The sequence below is a fragment of the Neovison vison genome, chromosome 10 (genome assembly GCF_020171115.1).
Source record: "Neovison vison isolate M4711 chromosome 10, ASM_NN_V1, whole genome shotgun sequence".
Classification (NCBI taxonomy): Eukaryota; Metazoa; Chordata; class Mammalia; order Carnivora; family Mustelidae; genus Neogale; species Neogale vison.
The window spans coordinates 6,550,381-6,563,557 of record NC_058100.1 but is presented as its reverse complement, the minus strand read 5'-3'; the positions used below and the strand labels follow the sequence as shown (position 1 = coordinate 6,563,557).

Below are 13,177 nucleotides of genomic sequence, written 5' to 3'. Positions count from 1 at the left end.
GACCACAAACAGGCCTTCGGACATCAGAGTGGAGATGTAAAGCTGGGAAGGCAGCCAGGCATGGAGCAGGACGCACGAGGGGCCTGCTGGGAAGGCAGTCTTCCCCGGGTCCAGAATCTGGCCCTTCTCTGCAATTTGCTAGATTTCTACAAAGTGTCACTTGGCCACATTTTTTTCTGGACAAATCCTGGTTGGTCTCACAAAAGTCCCCTGAAAGTGCTCGGCCACGTGGATCCAATCTTCCCGTCCAAAAGCCACTTTCCATCAGCAGCCCCAAAGCATTTGTGGGCTGTGAGTTGTCAAGACTAGGCCGGCAGTGGTCACTTTGATGTTTTTCAAAGCTGGGAAGGAATATCTAACCTCGGAGTAGCTCTCGGCCCCAGATGGGGAGCACGGCAGCTCAGGAGAGTGCCGATTAGAGGCGATTTAGTAAAACAGGCCTGGCATGGAGGCAGGCTTACAACTTGGTGCTACTTACCCTCTAGACACACAGAAATGCTTCTTTAAACCATTCCACTTATTCACGCCACCAAAGCCTCCACCCCCTCCCCGACCGCAGGCCATCCGTCTGTCCAGCAGAGGGGTCAAGACACAACCAAAGACTGTCTGTCCTCTTTAGTGTGCCTACTGGGGCTGCCAACGGCACGCTTAATGGGTGTCCGTATCCAGGGAACCGCAGCAGCCACCAGGAACTAAGGCCACGTTCTCTGTGACAGTGGGCAGCGACTCAAAGGCACACGAGAGCCCGCAGTGGTGGCTTCAGGAAGGCAGAAATCAAAAGGTTGATGCCCCCGTACTTGGCTGATCCAGGGAAAAAGTATAGCCTGTCCTGATTTTAGCTTCTCTTCCCATGTTAAGCGACCCTGTTGTTGGTTGGCCCTGTTGACATGGGGAATCTTCCAAGTGTGACACACGCGTGAAGATTGGGAGCTATTTGTCTGATTCTGCAGCTGACTTAATGAATGACCTTGGGCACTGCTCTGCTTTTTGCTGTCCTGGAAGAAGGTGTATTTCTCAATCTGGAGATGATGAAATGAGTCCTCGGGTAAGCAAGGAAAGGGAGGAGGCAGGTGCTCATCATGGATACGAAGATGGCAAAGGCAACAGTAAGAAGGGAGAAACGTGGGGCACACTCCTCCTTAGTCTACGGCTCTCTCTTCACTCTCATCTACTGCGCCCGCCCCCCGCACCTGAGACCTGTCTGCCACGTGCTTCTGAATTATAGGGGTCTGAAGTCCAATAAGTCAGTTCCAGAATGGCCCCTGGTTCATGATTCTTCTCATCTATCACAGCAATAAAGTCCAATGCCCTTCCTTACCTCGACCTGAACTAACACAAAGTCTGAACAACAACAAAAAAATAGAACTGAAGATCATGATTCTTTAATGCGCTTTTTTTTTTTGAACTGTAGTAAAAGATTTAAGCTTCTATCTATCAAATGATTGCAGTGTACAGAATTCACAATGCTGAAGCAAAAAAATATATTTGGACTTCAACACGAGGAAGATCCAAGGTAAGAAGGCTCTGAAATGGGAGATGGGTGAGGATTCTGTCCAACAGGTTATGGGATGGCCTTGATCTATAATCTGATTGAGGCAGTGCCCAGGACACCAGAATATTGCTCGCTATGAGGAAAGTTTGGTTTCAAAGTTGAGTATGAGTTTTGACATCGACAGGAGATAGGAGATCTTAAAATTTCCAGTACACTGCCGGGTTCTTCCTTGTACTCTGCTAGTCCATGAACCATAGGACCATAGAGTAAAGAAGGCTGGGTTATAACCTCGCTACTGCCACTCACCACCCAGGTGACCAGGAGCAAGTTGACTCACCTTTCCAGGTACCGATTTCCCCATCCATAAACAGAGAGGTGTGGACCAGATGAGTTCTGAAACCTGTGGTTTCTCTATTTTGACTTCCCAATTCCATCCCACTACCCCAGCATTTAAGACACAGAAAAAAGTGCTCTTTCCCTGAGTGTCAGACCTCCCTCTCCTTCATCCTAAACTTGGTGGGGCAAGTGACTTATTGTTTAGCCCATGACCGTCATCATCACCCCAAGTCTATCGCAAGCGATCAAGGACAGACTGTGAGACTTCTCAGCAGTGGGCCCTCATCTGACGGTGACAGCATTACAGGAGGAAGTCATTTCTCCTAACCCAAACCAGCTGAGCCGTGATGGCAGGCAAAATGATTTCAAGGAGCTGCCCGCGAAGAGAACGGGGCTTCCTACAGCTTCTGTTAATCACCAACACTTCACGCACTGACGCGCTATTTAGTACAGTCACACTTAATCCGGGCTGACAGCCTCATCCTCCTGGGGGCAGGAGGAAAAGACAGGAGGGCGACAGCCACTGCACAGGAGAGGTCAAGAGACCACGCAGGAGACAAGAGGCCTTGCACATGAATACTAGCATCGAACGCTCCCGAGGCGGGGAAGGAGGATGCCTTGGTCATTAGGAAACATCTCCACTAGAAGCTCTGGCAAGGAGAAGCCCCAGCCTTCCTTTCTTGCAGAAGCCTCAACGACACGGGGACAGACACCCCCTCCACAGACACACGTCCACCAACCATCCTGGCAATCCTTCCCAGTCACACAGAACTTGTTCCTGATGATCGGATATTTCCACACACAACCACCGGTATCCCGAGATGCCTCTCATCGCACTTGGTTGGAGGAGAAGTTCACGTTCCTTTTACGAGTTTCACGGAACAGAGGTTGGTTGGAGCTCGGGGTGAGGAGGCGGAAGGCCCAGGTCTAGTGTCAGTGGCACTGTTGACTCACTGTGCGACCAACGGCGACCTACTTCCCTGGGCCCTTTCCTTCCCCAACTGTACGATGGAGTCAGTACCTACCCTACAAAGACAGCGAGAGGAAAAAGGGAAAAATCTATGTCAGAGTGCCTTGGGTCATTCAGAGTTAAGGAGCTCTCCCTACGCAAATGACAAGGGCAGGAGAATCTCACTGCAAACAGGTCTTGGAGAACAAGGCTACTCTTGTTCTGCAACTTCCTGATGGAAAACAGTAAAATGGAGTGGTTAAGAGTCAGATTCTCTGGGCTCATTCCCACTTGTTATGACTTATGCCCCTTAAGCTTCTGTTTTCCCATCCGGACAATGAAGAGTGCACAAGCGCCTATCACACACCTGCCGCAGGAATGACGTAAGAGAACTTACATATAGAGATTTAGAAGAGTCACAGGCATAGCAGGTAAACAAAACAGATGACTTCCTTCTAAGCCAGAACCTGAGTGACCCGGGGTCCTGGGTGACCAGCAGGTGTTAGGCTGGCTTGCCACACTCTTCTGCTGTCCGGCTCCTGACAAGAGCCCAAGAGGAGAACTACGCCGGCCATACGCATGAGCAACCCGCGTGAGGATCCCCAGACCCAGAATCACGGTCGTGTGGGGGCCACCAACAGGACCGCAGAGACACCTCACCCCTGTTCTCAACCCACAGGAGAGACAGCTCTGCTCCCCAGGGTGAACGGGAACTACATGAGGAGACTGTCCGGGCCCTGGGTGCCCACACTGGGGCCATGGTGTGATCCAAACAGTGATACCCCAAGCCCTTGACATAGCAAGGAGCTCATCAGTGGGTTTTCTACACTGGGATCAACACAAAGGCTCTGGAGAACAGCCAGGCCTGCTGGTGCCAGTCAAGAGATCTCCCGATCGACCTCCAATGCTCTGAAAACATCCCTGCAACACACGTCTCCTGAGGGCATGGAGTCCCCACACCCCCACACCCCCTAAGTTCCTATGACTGGCCAATTAAAACTCTCACCCAAACTCCCCAGGCCAGAAGCGCTTTACAAAACCGCAAATCACCGTCCCTATAGGTTCACCGGGATAAGCATGTAAAACCTTGCAGGCGGGTCCCCTGCGCGCCCCTCTGCAGGCTTCGCTGCACAACTCACTTCTCCTCACTGGCTCTTCCACGCACACTTAGGCAGCAGCACACCCCACAGGCTGGGGACAGCATTCTTCCAGCTGCGAGGCTGCAGGCCAGCAAGGGGCCTGAGAACCCACTCCTCCGAGAGTAACAGCCTCAGGAGCTAAGGGGAAAAGGGCCGTGGGAAATAGAAGAGCCAGATCCGAATGAGGCCCGAGAGCTTGGAGACACGGGAAAAGCTGAACTGAGAGGGAGCTGGGCGACCACTGCTTGTCACTGGGTAATAAGAACTTAATTCCGTGCTTCGCTTAGAGGTCAAAGTCCCAGTGGGCCCTGCTCCCCGAATCAGGTTTTGGCAGAAGGACAGAATGACCCCACTGTGTTTGTGTCACTCTGCTAGATCTGATGGCAAAGCAAACAGAAGGAATGATACCCTTTACCCTAGGTTTCCCTGCTCAAAATTCTTCCATTCTGACTCCGGGCCAGTGCCTCTTCAGGCGACCGTGGGCAAGTCACTGCATCTCTCTGAGCTTCCATTTAGTCATCGGGGAAACAGGGGTGAAAACTACCTGTCTTAACTTCTTCACAGAGGTTTTAGAAGACTCAAGCAAGGTTAGATATTAAAGTACTTGGTAAATTATAACATGCCGTGTGTAGCTCTAATAAATCCCAAAGCCCATGTGGTCCAGTCTTCAGACGAAATGGAAGTCGGATGGACAGTCGGGCACTCAAAATGAATAAAAAGGGATCATAGTCTTCAGCTGCACCTGTCAAAGCACATTATGGGGAGCCGATTCTTAATTCTCAGGAACACTGCCTTTCCCAGATCCCTTACACCTCCAAACTATAGAAGAGCCATTCACCCTCCCAAGCCCCCCGTGCTTGTCTGCAGCCCCTCTGGCTTCTCTCTGCCTCCCTCTCCCTCCTCCTCTTCCTATCAGTTCTTCAACATGCAGCTGGACTCGGCCCCACTGACACACTTTCCCTCCACTGTACTATCACCTAGAAGTCTGGCAACTTGCACATTTTCTTTCCACCTTTCCAGTTCTAGGTCCTTCTATCCAAATTCCATGATCTGCATTAAAAAGTCTGGGAACAGGTGGCCAAGGACACCAATCTCCTTAGAGGAAGAAGGTAAATCGGCAAAGCACAGGGGGCAAGTCGGGAACTGGACACACATTAGTGAATCACAGCCCCGTCACGCATTACCCTGATTAGGCCTACTTGACACAGTCCCTACAAATCCATTAAAGATGCTTCATAGTCTACGAAGTCATACAGCATCAAAGAAGGGGTCCCCGGAAGGGATCTGGAAGTTGTCCTCACAGAAAGCCATGCTCTGTAGTTTGTGGCCAGAGCAGCAGACGTGTAAGGAATCTTAGAGGCATAAAGAAAGTGTTTTCTGAAATCCCCTCTGCAGAAAAATAGCTCCTAGGAGATTACACAGATTACAAGGCAAAAACATGATCCCATGGCCAAATCAGTTTTGTGAGATGCTGGGTTAAACAGAGCTAAAGGAGTTTCTCAAACGTTAGGACTTCCCAGCAAATTCAAAGAGGATAATTTTGATATGGAACATTTTGGGTGGTAAATATTTTCCAGGAGACGTTGTGGGGAACTCTGCTTTTGACTCACCTCCTTGTTTTATAGACAATGAAGTGGAGACTCATAGGGGATAGTGACCCACATAACATCTCTCAGGGCTCTCGTAGAGAGGAGGGGCTAGACCCCAGGTTTTTAACTCCAGTTTTGTGTTAAATTCTGGAGAAAAGATAGAAAAAGCATCTACCAAATTGCCAAAGTTGCATTTACTCAAGCATCAAGGTTACAACCCCAAAACAGTCACCCAGGACAGCCAGCCTCGCACACAGAGTCTCCACTAGCCTCCACATGTCATGACTTGTAGACCCCTGATTGATATTCAGAATATGATAGAAGGTCACTTAAGTCAATGCCGTGCTTTCTGCCTACCACACTCCTGGTGCGATCCACCTGTCCTGTTCCAGAGCCCTTGTCTGTCGGCCCGAGATCGCTCGAGATGTCCGCGTGTCATGGAGTACAAAGCTGAGATGAAACTGAAGGGGAAGTTCATTACACAGGGACACTGACAGACCACTCAGAGGGCTCCTGCATGTCACGCATGCAGAGCCACCTCGAATCTTGCCTCTCTGACAACTGGGAAGGGGTCAGCACTGGGGAGGGGGGTTATTCTGGTTCAGTCAGAGGAAAATAAAAAATGACCAAAGATGGCCCATTTACCTTCTTCTTGGATTTAAAGACGTTACACCTGAAAATGTTGCTGGCACCGTCTCGGGCGATATAGCTGAAGATCTTCAGGTCCTGGGAATCATGAGAAACGTAGAAGATCCTACACGAAGAGGAACAGAAAAATGCACAGAAGATTGCATTAGGTTCAAATCTCCAACAAGGTAAACTCTGTTGAAGGACATGCTGAAGACAGAGCTCGCCTCTTCCTACGAAGGCAGGTGGCACTTTCCAAAAGCACCAGACACTCCCCTGAGTGAGCTCTGGATTCAGAAGTGGGGGCCTGGGTGGGACACGGACCCCGTGCTATTGCTAGGCAGCAAATCTGTGCTGGGAGCTTGTCTGTTAGAAGGGAAAAAATTGTTACCATCCTTATCAGGGCAATGAGTCCACATCCTACTGATGGAAATGGGGGCAAGTTTCTGGACACCTGTCCATGGGTCTATCCAGACGAGGGGAGTCGGGAAGCCGGTAGCGTGGGCCCCGCTGGGGGAGATGAAGACAGTCTGTGTGGTTATCAGAGTCCCTCCCCAGCAGGCCCACGGCCTCTACACGACCGTTCCATGGCTCCGCCCATCTCCCTACCCCCATGTGCCCACTGCGGGCCGGGCGCTATCCCAGCAGCAGCAGGACAGACAAAAGCCCTAAAGCCATAGAGCTCACGTGCAGGGGATCTCCATCAACAACACAAGGGCTCTGAGGAAAAAGAGGCAGAACGGGGGGCAGTGTGTGGGATGGCTGTTCTAGCCAGGGTGGAAGACCCTGTGGAGAGGCAGAGGCCAGAGCATAGGGAACCTCTCGGGAAGCCCCCTGGCAACACCACTGCAAGAAGTGGGAGCCGCTCCCGTGAAAGCCCTGTGGCATCCAGAAGATGCTGGAAGCATTCGCGGAATGGCCAGAGCTCACGGTGGCTTCAGTGGAGCTTGTAGGCTTGGTGACAGGGTCATGGAAGCAGCCAGGGGCCAGCACATGGGGGCCCTGGAAGGTCAGAGCATGTGCTCCAGGGGAGAAGAGGAACCCCCGGGGATGGGTTCTTCTGAGCAGAGGACTCACTTCCTGCTGCTCTTTTCTGGCTGCTGGGGACATGAGTGAAGACAAAAGGAAGGCTGTGGAAAGGGGGAAAGACGTAAGCAAGGCCCCCACTGGCGGAGTCTGAAGGGGTCTAGGGCAGGCTGCCGCGGGATCAGCCGGGTCTGAGCGCTGACAGCATGGGGCAGGGGAGGGGAGAATCGGGGCCGCATCTGTGGGACCTCCCTCTCCTCATTCCCCGAAAACATCTCTTCCTCCATCGTTACTGAGACCAAGCCCTGCCCCCCACAGCAATCCTTCTAGGTGGCCCCCCACTGAGTGTCTCTGAATCGTCTCAAATTTATCCCGGTGCCCAGTAAATTGATGAGCGTCCTCGTAATTCTCCAAGCAAGCCGGGCCTTCCTTCTCCCAAGCCCCATGTGGACAAGAGCCCCGGATCCATCAAGCCGGAAGCCTGAGCCACACCCACCCCTCCCTTGTTCACCGACGTCTCTTGCTCACGACCCCGTTCTTTGCAGCCCATCTCCTCACTGCGGCTTGGAAATGTATTTTCTCCTTCTCCTCCACGGTACGGCCTTACTTCACAGAACCTTCTTTTCTCACCTGGATTTTTGCACCTGTCTAGCATCTCTCTCTCTGCTTCCTAGCTCCCCTAGGGCCAACCCATTCTCTACCTTGCTAGCAAAAAGTGGTATTTTTAAAAACACAAACTACGTCTCATTATTTCCCTCTAAAACCTCACAAAGGCTTCCTACTGCCCTCAGAATCAAGTCCAAACTCCTCAGCATGGCTACCTCCCTGCTTTCGTCTTTCCCCAGAGTCCTGACCTACATAGCCCTTCAGAATCAGTCACATACATCCACCTGCCTTTCCAACCGACAGCCTCAGTATCCTTCAAGACGTGGTTCAGAGAAGCCTTCCTGCCCACCCCATGTTCCCAACAGGAGCTGACGAACCCCCTTGGGCTCCCCGTTACCACAGCACCTCCCTTGTACTCCAACATTTACGCTAGAGCTCCTTGAAGGAGAAAGGGCGACCTCCTGCTGCCCCCAGCGCCAGCATGGTAATGGACACACAGAAGGTTCCTAATGCTCGCGGAGGAGGGAGGGAGGGAGGCACCGAGCCGTGATGTGGTCTGCCTAGTTTTTCACTCCCCCTGCCCCTGAACCAAGGAAGTAAGGTCGGTTAGCTCAGCTGAATCACACATAAAACTCCTTCCATTTTTGAGTTTTTAATTACTATGCAATGCCCTATGGACTGGGAACGGGAATTACAACGGATAGGGCAGATAGGAAGGCAGAGCGGCTTGCCGACAGGGCACGGAGACCAGGAAGGTGGCCGGGAGCAGCAGCAAGGCAGGTTAACATTCCCTTGCTGGACAAAGCACATTCCAGCAAATGGGAGGGCGGCCGTGTGTGGAGGCAGCCCCTGGGGACTAACGGCAGGTGGTGCTACGCGTGAGTTCAGAGAGGTACAGTGTCCTTATTAAAGAAAAATAACCACACACACACACGCACACACACACACACAAAAGATAACCTCTAGCTAACCTAAAATGTCTGCTAGTCAGAGCTTCGACAAGTGTCCACCAACACAGCCAAGCGGCACAAAGTTTTTCCAAGCAACCTCATTCACCAAGAAATGAATAAACCAACAAATTAAGGCTGCAGATCCAAATTTCCAGGTCTAGAAACATATTCCAAGAACACTTATTTCTTCATATGGTTTTCTTAAAAACTGTGATTCTGGGGGCACCTGGGTGGCTCAGTTATGTCTGCCTTTGGCTCAGGTCATGATCCGGAGGTCCTGGGATGGAGCCCCTGCTCAGCAGGGAGCCTGCTTCTCTCTCTCTCACTCCCCCTGCTTGTATTCCCTCTCTCGCTGTGCCCCTCCCTGTCAAATGAATAAATACAATCTTTTTTTTTTTTTTAAAGAACTGTGATTCTGTGTGTTGGGGCAGGGGAGGGAAGGAGACCAACATGTGGGCTCCAGAGAATGAGGGAAGACTTTTTCCTCTTCTTTATCCTGAAGTCTGGTGCCATTTTGATCCTGCTTCCAAAAAGCATCTCGATTTTCTCAACTTTCTATGTAATTATCAAAGGTGGGATACCACAGTATTTCACTATACGGTAAGGCAGTAGCTCATATTACTGCAATGATGATTACTAAGGTTTTGTTAGGTTCTGTTCGCCCTTCAAATTTCTTGTTTTTATTTTCAAGTTCGTATACAATTCTAATTCTCACCTGCTAATGCAACTGCTACGCTTCAAATCTATAGCAATAAACTCTTCTATTTTCTATTCATGAACTTACCATGAATGACTGAAATAGAAAGGGGATCTTGGAGAAACTAGATTTGGAGATTATCACAGAATTCAGGTTGACAGAGCACAGCAGAGGAACAGCAGACCCACCACCAACACCTCCTTTCCTCAACTAGTAAAGTGAACTTATTTCTCTCTAGAGCACAGAAGAAAAACAGAGTAGCATAAAGACACTTTGGGGGGTCATCAGGCCTGGAACCCACCCAGCGTCCCTGCCCTTCAGGATGTGTCAGCGAAGGGCGAAGGGCGATTCACTCCCACTAAAGGACTCCCTTTCTGGGAGCTTCTCCTTACTTGGGCATTTTTGCATATGTTGATTAGAAATCGACCCACAGGAATGCAGCAGAGGGAAACAAACGCTGGCCCTTGTGAGGGACAGACCCGGATATCGGATTATCGGATATCGGCCATCGGCCGGGCTCAGCAACAGACTAGCAGGAGATCCCGGCTCCCCATGGTTCTGCGCCAGTGAACCAGGGGTGATCACAGCACTGCCTCTCGGCCCGGGCTTTGGAGGAGGAATGCACCCAGAGAGGGGAGCTCCCAGCAGCAAGTGGTTATGGGACTTAAGTAAGCGCCTTATTACCTCCACCCTTTGGGGCTTTAGAGAACAAGGCTAATCCTCTGTCCATAGGGCAACCTCCGGGATATTCAGAAACTGCCGCCACGCTTCATGTGCTCATTGATAAAGCGACCCACTACCCCCTCTTTCGACAGTTCTTGCACGGCACCATGTCCGTGGCTTATGGCCCCACCAGGCTTGCACTGAGGGCTGCGGGTGAGAAAGATCTGGGTTCAAGTCGTAGCTTTTCCACTTCCCAGCTGTTGACCTCAGGCCAACCCCTCCATTGACAGAGCCCTTTCCATCCTCACTTGAATCAGTATTTACACACACACACACACACACACACACTCTCTCTCTCTCTCCATATTTAACACAATGACCAGCACACGGCAAGTTGCTTGCTTGGCAAACAGGAGTTCCCTCTTCCCTGTGAACTTTCCTGCACACCCCCAGTTCTCCAGGGACTCTTGCCAAGGACACAGAACTGAATCACATTCCAGGGTTCGCAGAGCGTGACAGGATCTCATTGTTGCTCCACACTGTGGTCAGCTCAGACGCTCGAAGCCAATTCGCATGACAGTGCTCAAGGGCGGGTGTGTAAGCATACCTGGCTCATTGGTTTTTAGCACTGGTGCCTGGTGACCAGGACTTCCTTTTCCGAGCTCTTACAGACTGTTTGCGTCATGATCTCTTGGAGGACTTCACTAGTGTGTGATCCCTGGACGCAGACTTTCTTCCTTCCTAAAAAGTGGCATGGAATGTCTCATCCTGGCCACTTTCTCACATTTCATTCGTTAGGACCTCAGGACCCAAGTACCTGAGGCTCAAACACACTTAAAGAAGGGACACCTTTGTCCTCATGGTTTTTAAACGTTGTTTTGTAAGTCTCCTATGTTCTAGCATTTCTAGTTTGAAGATTGGATCGTGCTGCACTGAAGGAAGAAAAGGAAGAAAAATGGAACGGGCAGATGCAGAGAGAGGCTTGGCAGCTCCGGGCCCTGAGCTCCATCCCCTGTGCCAGTTCTCTTGTCCTTAGCCCCTTCTTAGAGCCCACTGAGCCCGGAAGCTCGGACCATCGCGGCTGCTCCTCTGCGTTCACGTTTGCTTTTAAGCTCTGCCTGCCATTCTGTGTTCTTTTAAGGAGCCCCGTATAAAAATCTGGGTAGCCACCATGATTTTTCTCCATGGGCTCCCCTCTTTGGGACCAATTGGAATCAGTTAACATTGCACTTGTGTCCACAAGTGCTCATCCCTCCCCGCCACTCCGGGTTACTCTGTCCCCAGCCTTCTCTCTGATAGGAAGACCTCTAAACCGGCATGGCCTTGGCCTCCTGTGTGAGAGCTCCTTCCCCCGTCCTCATCTCTGTGGGGACGGCCGGTTGACTTTGGAATCTACTGGCTACAGAGAATGTGAAGAGTTTCGAGCAAGGTTTCCCAAGTCTGTGTACACGTCCCCCAACCCAGGACCCACAGCTGCGTCCCCCTCACACGGGCCCCCACACCCTGTTCTGCTCACAGCCTGTGGGGAGGGTCTCACTGGCTGGCCTGGGGCCTGCCGCAGCCCAAACCACACATGGGGGTTCTAGACCACACATGGGGCCTTGGGCAGTTTTTTCCTGCTCTCCTTATCCTTGAAATGAGACTAAAAATCTCTCTCAGAGTTGTAAAGGTCTGGGATGGGCAGATGGAGAGTGGGCGAGACGGGGGATGGGCAAATATTCCGTAACCCATGTGCTGTAGAAATACTTTTAAACTGTGAGCCTGTGAGTGAAAGAACAAAGCGAAGTCACCCCTGGGCCCCTGATGTCACCATTGGGGGGGCCTCGAGCTATAAGGGAGCAGAGGTTCTCTTGAGCTCTCAGAGCCGTGGGCGTTCCTAACCCAAAAGACACCCCCCAGGACAGAGCAGAATGGACCGTGGCTGGCACGATAAGCTACCGAGTAGCTTGCAGACGGCAGAAACAAAACCCAACGGGATCTTTCTATTTTTTTTAAGATTTTATTTTTGAATCGTCTCCACACCCAATGTGGGGCTCAAACCTACAACCCCAGGATCAAGAATCGCTTGTTCCACCGATTGCGCCAGCCAGGTGCCCCCAGTGGGTCTTCCAAGGCCAAAGCACTGGGAGAGAACAAAGCACGAGGTGAAAAGCACAGGGGCCACCAACCGCCCTGCTGGGTCAGACCTGCCGAGGACAGCTCTGTCCTGGGAGAATCCCACGTCATCCCACCCCGCAAGAGCAAGGACGCCCCCAGGCAGCCCAGCCACCCTCCCCCAAATGAATATGTTATCCTCGGAGCGCCTGGGGGCAGTTTCAGGAGAGGGGCTGGTTTGGAGGGAGCCCCCAGGGCTTTGCTCTCAGAACCACAGGAGGGTCAGAGCAGCAAGCGCGCCCCCGCCCCCGCCCCTCACCCAAGGACTGGTGTGTCTCTCTCAGCCCGCCAGCCCTGCTACGTGACACGTGTCCACACTCCGGTCCCGGCTTGTCACATTTTCTCCATGCTTCTGAGCTTTAATTGAATCTTTAGATAAAATTGACCTTTGTGGTGATCATTTTTCTCTCTCATTACTGTTTCGGTCGGATTAGCTTTTCCTCCCGCTGCGTTCCCGGGGCTCTCTATCACTTGGGCTGGTTTTCTTCTATCAGAAGTTCCTTCCGTTTCTGTCTCCTCCATCCCTCATTTTAGCCATTCTGGACGTGAGGCCTGCTCCCCTCAGATGCTTTCTCAGGCTGCTCTCTGGCGTGAGGGGACAGCGATGAACTCACGAACTGGTCCCACAGTGAAACTGCTTACTTCGCAGCTGTCCCCAGGGCTGGGACACATCACCCAGGTCCCGTGTCTTAACAGACCTGCTCCCCAACGGCATGGTCCAGGGGAAGCCAGGGGTCACGCGTATCCAGGGTTACGACGGGGACTTCTCTTTTTGAGGGGACACAATCCAACCCATGACAGTTTCTGAGCCAGAATCTGAACCCCAGCCGTCTCAGCCAGGTTCCTCAACTTCTACACGACCTGCCTGTCCACGTAGCTGACCGCTGACCGTCAAACAGCCTCTGATTACTAGACTGTGGTGGTGACTAATATCTTTTTAGGCATTGAG

General features: G+C 51.7%; 1 protein-coding gene across 2 annotated transcripts in view; it reads right to left on the bottom strand.

The window, feature by feature from the left end:
• The window catches only part of LOC122918385 (carboxyl-terminal PDZ ligand of neuronal nitric oxide synthase protein-like), a 262,893-nt gene that overhangs the window by 38,069 nt on the left and 211,647 nt on the right, over nucleotides 1–13,177 (bottom strand). For both annotated transcript variants that reach the window (XM_044266749.1, XM_044266750.1), the window contains exon 5: nucleotides 6,151–6,259. In XM_044266749.1, coding sequence (XP_044122684.1) covers nucleotides 6,151–6,259 — 109 coding nt within the window. The remainder of the gene's footprint in view (nucleotides 1–6,150; nucleotides 6,260–13,177) is intronic.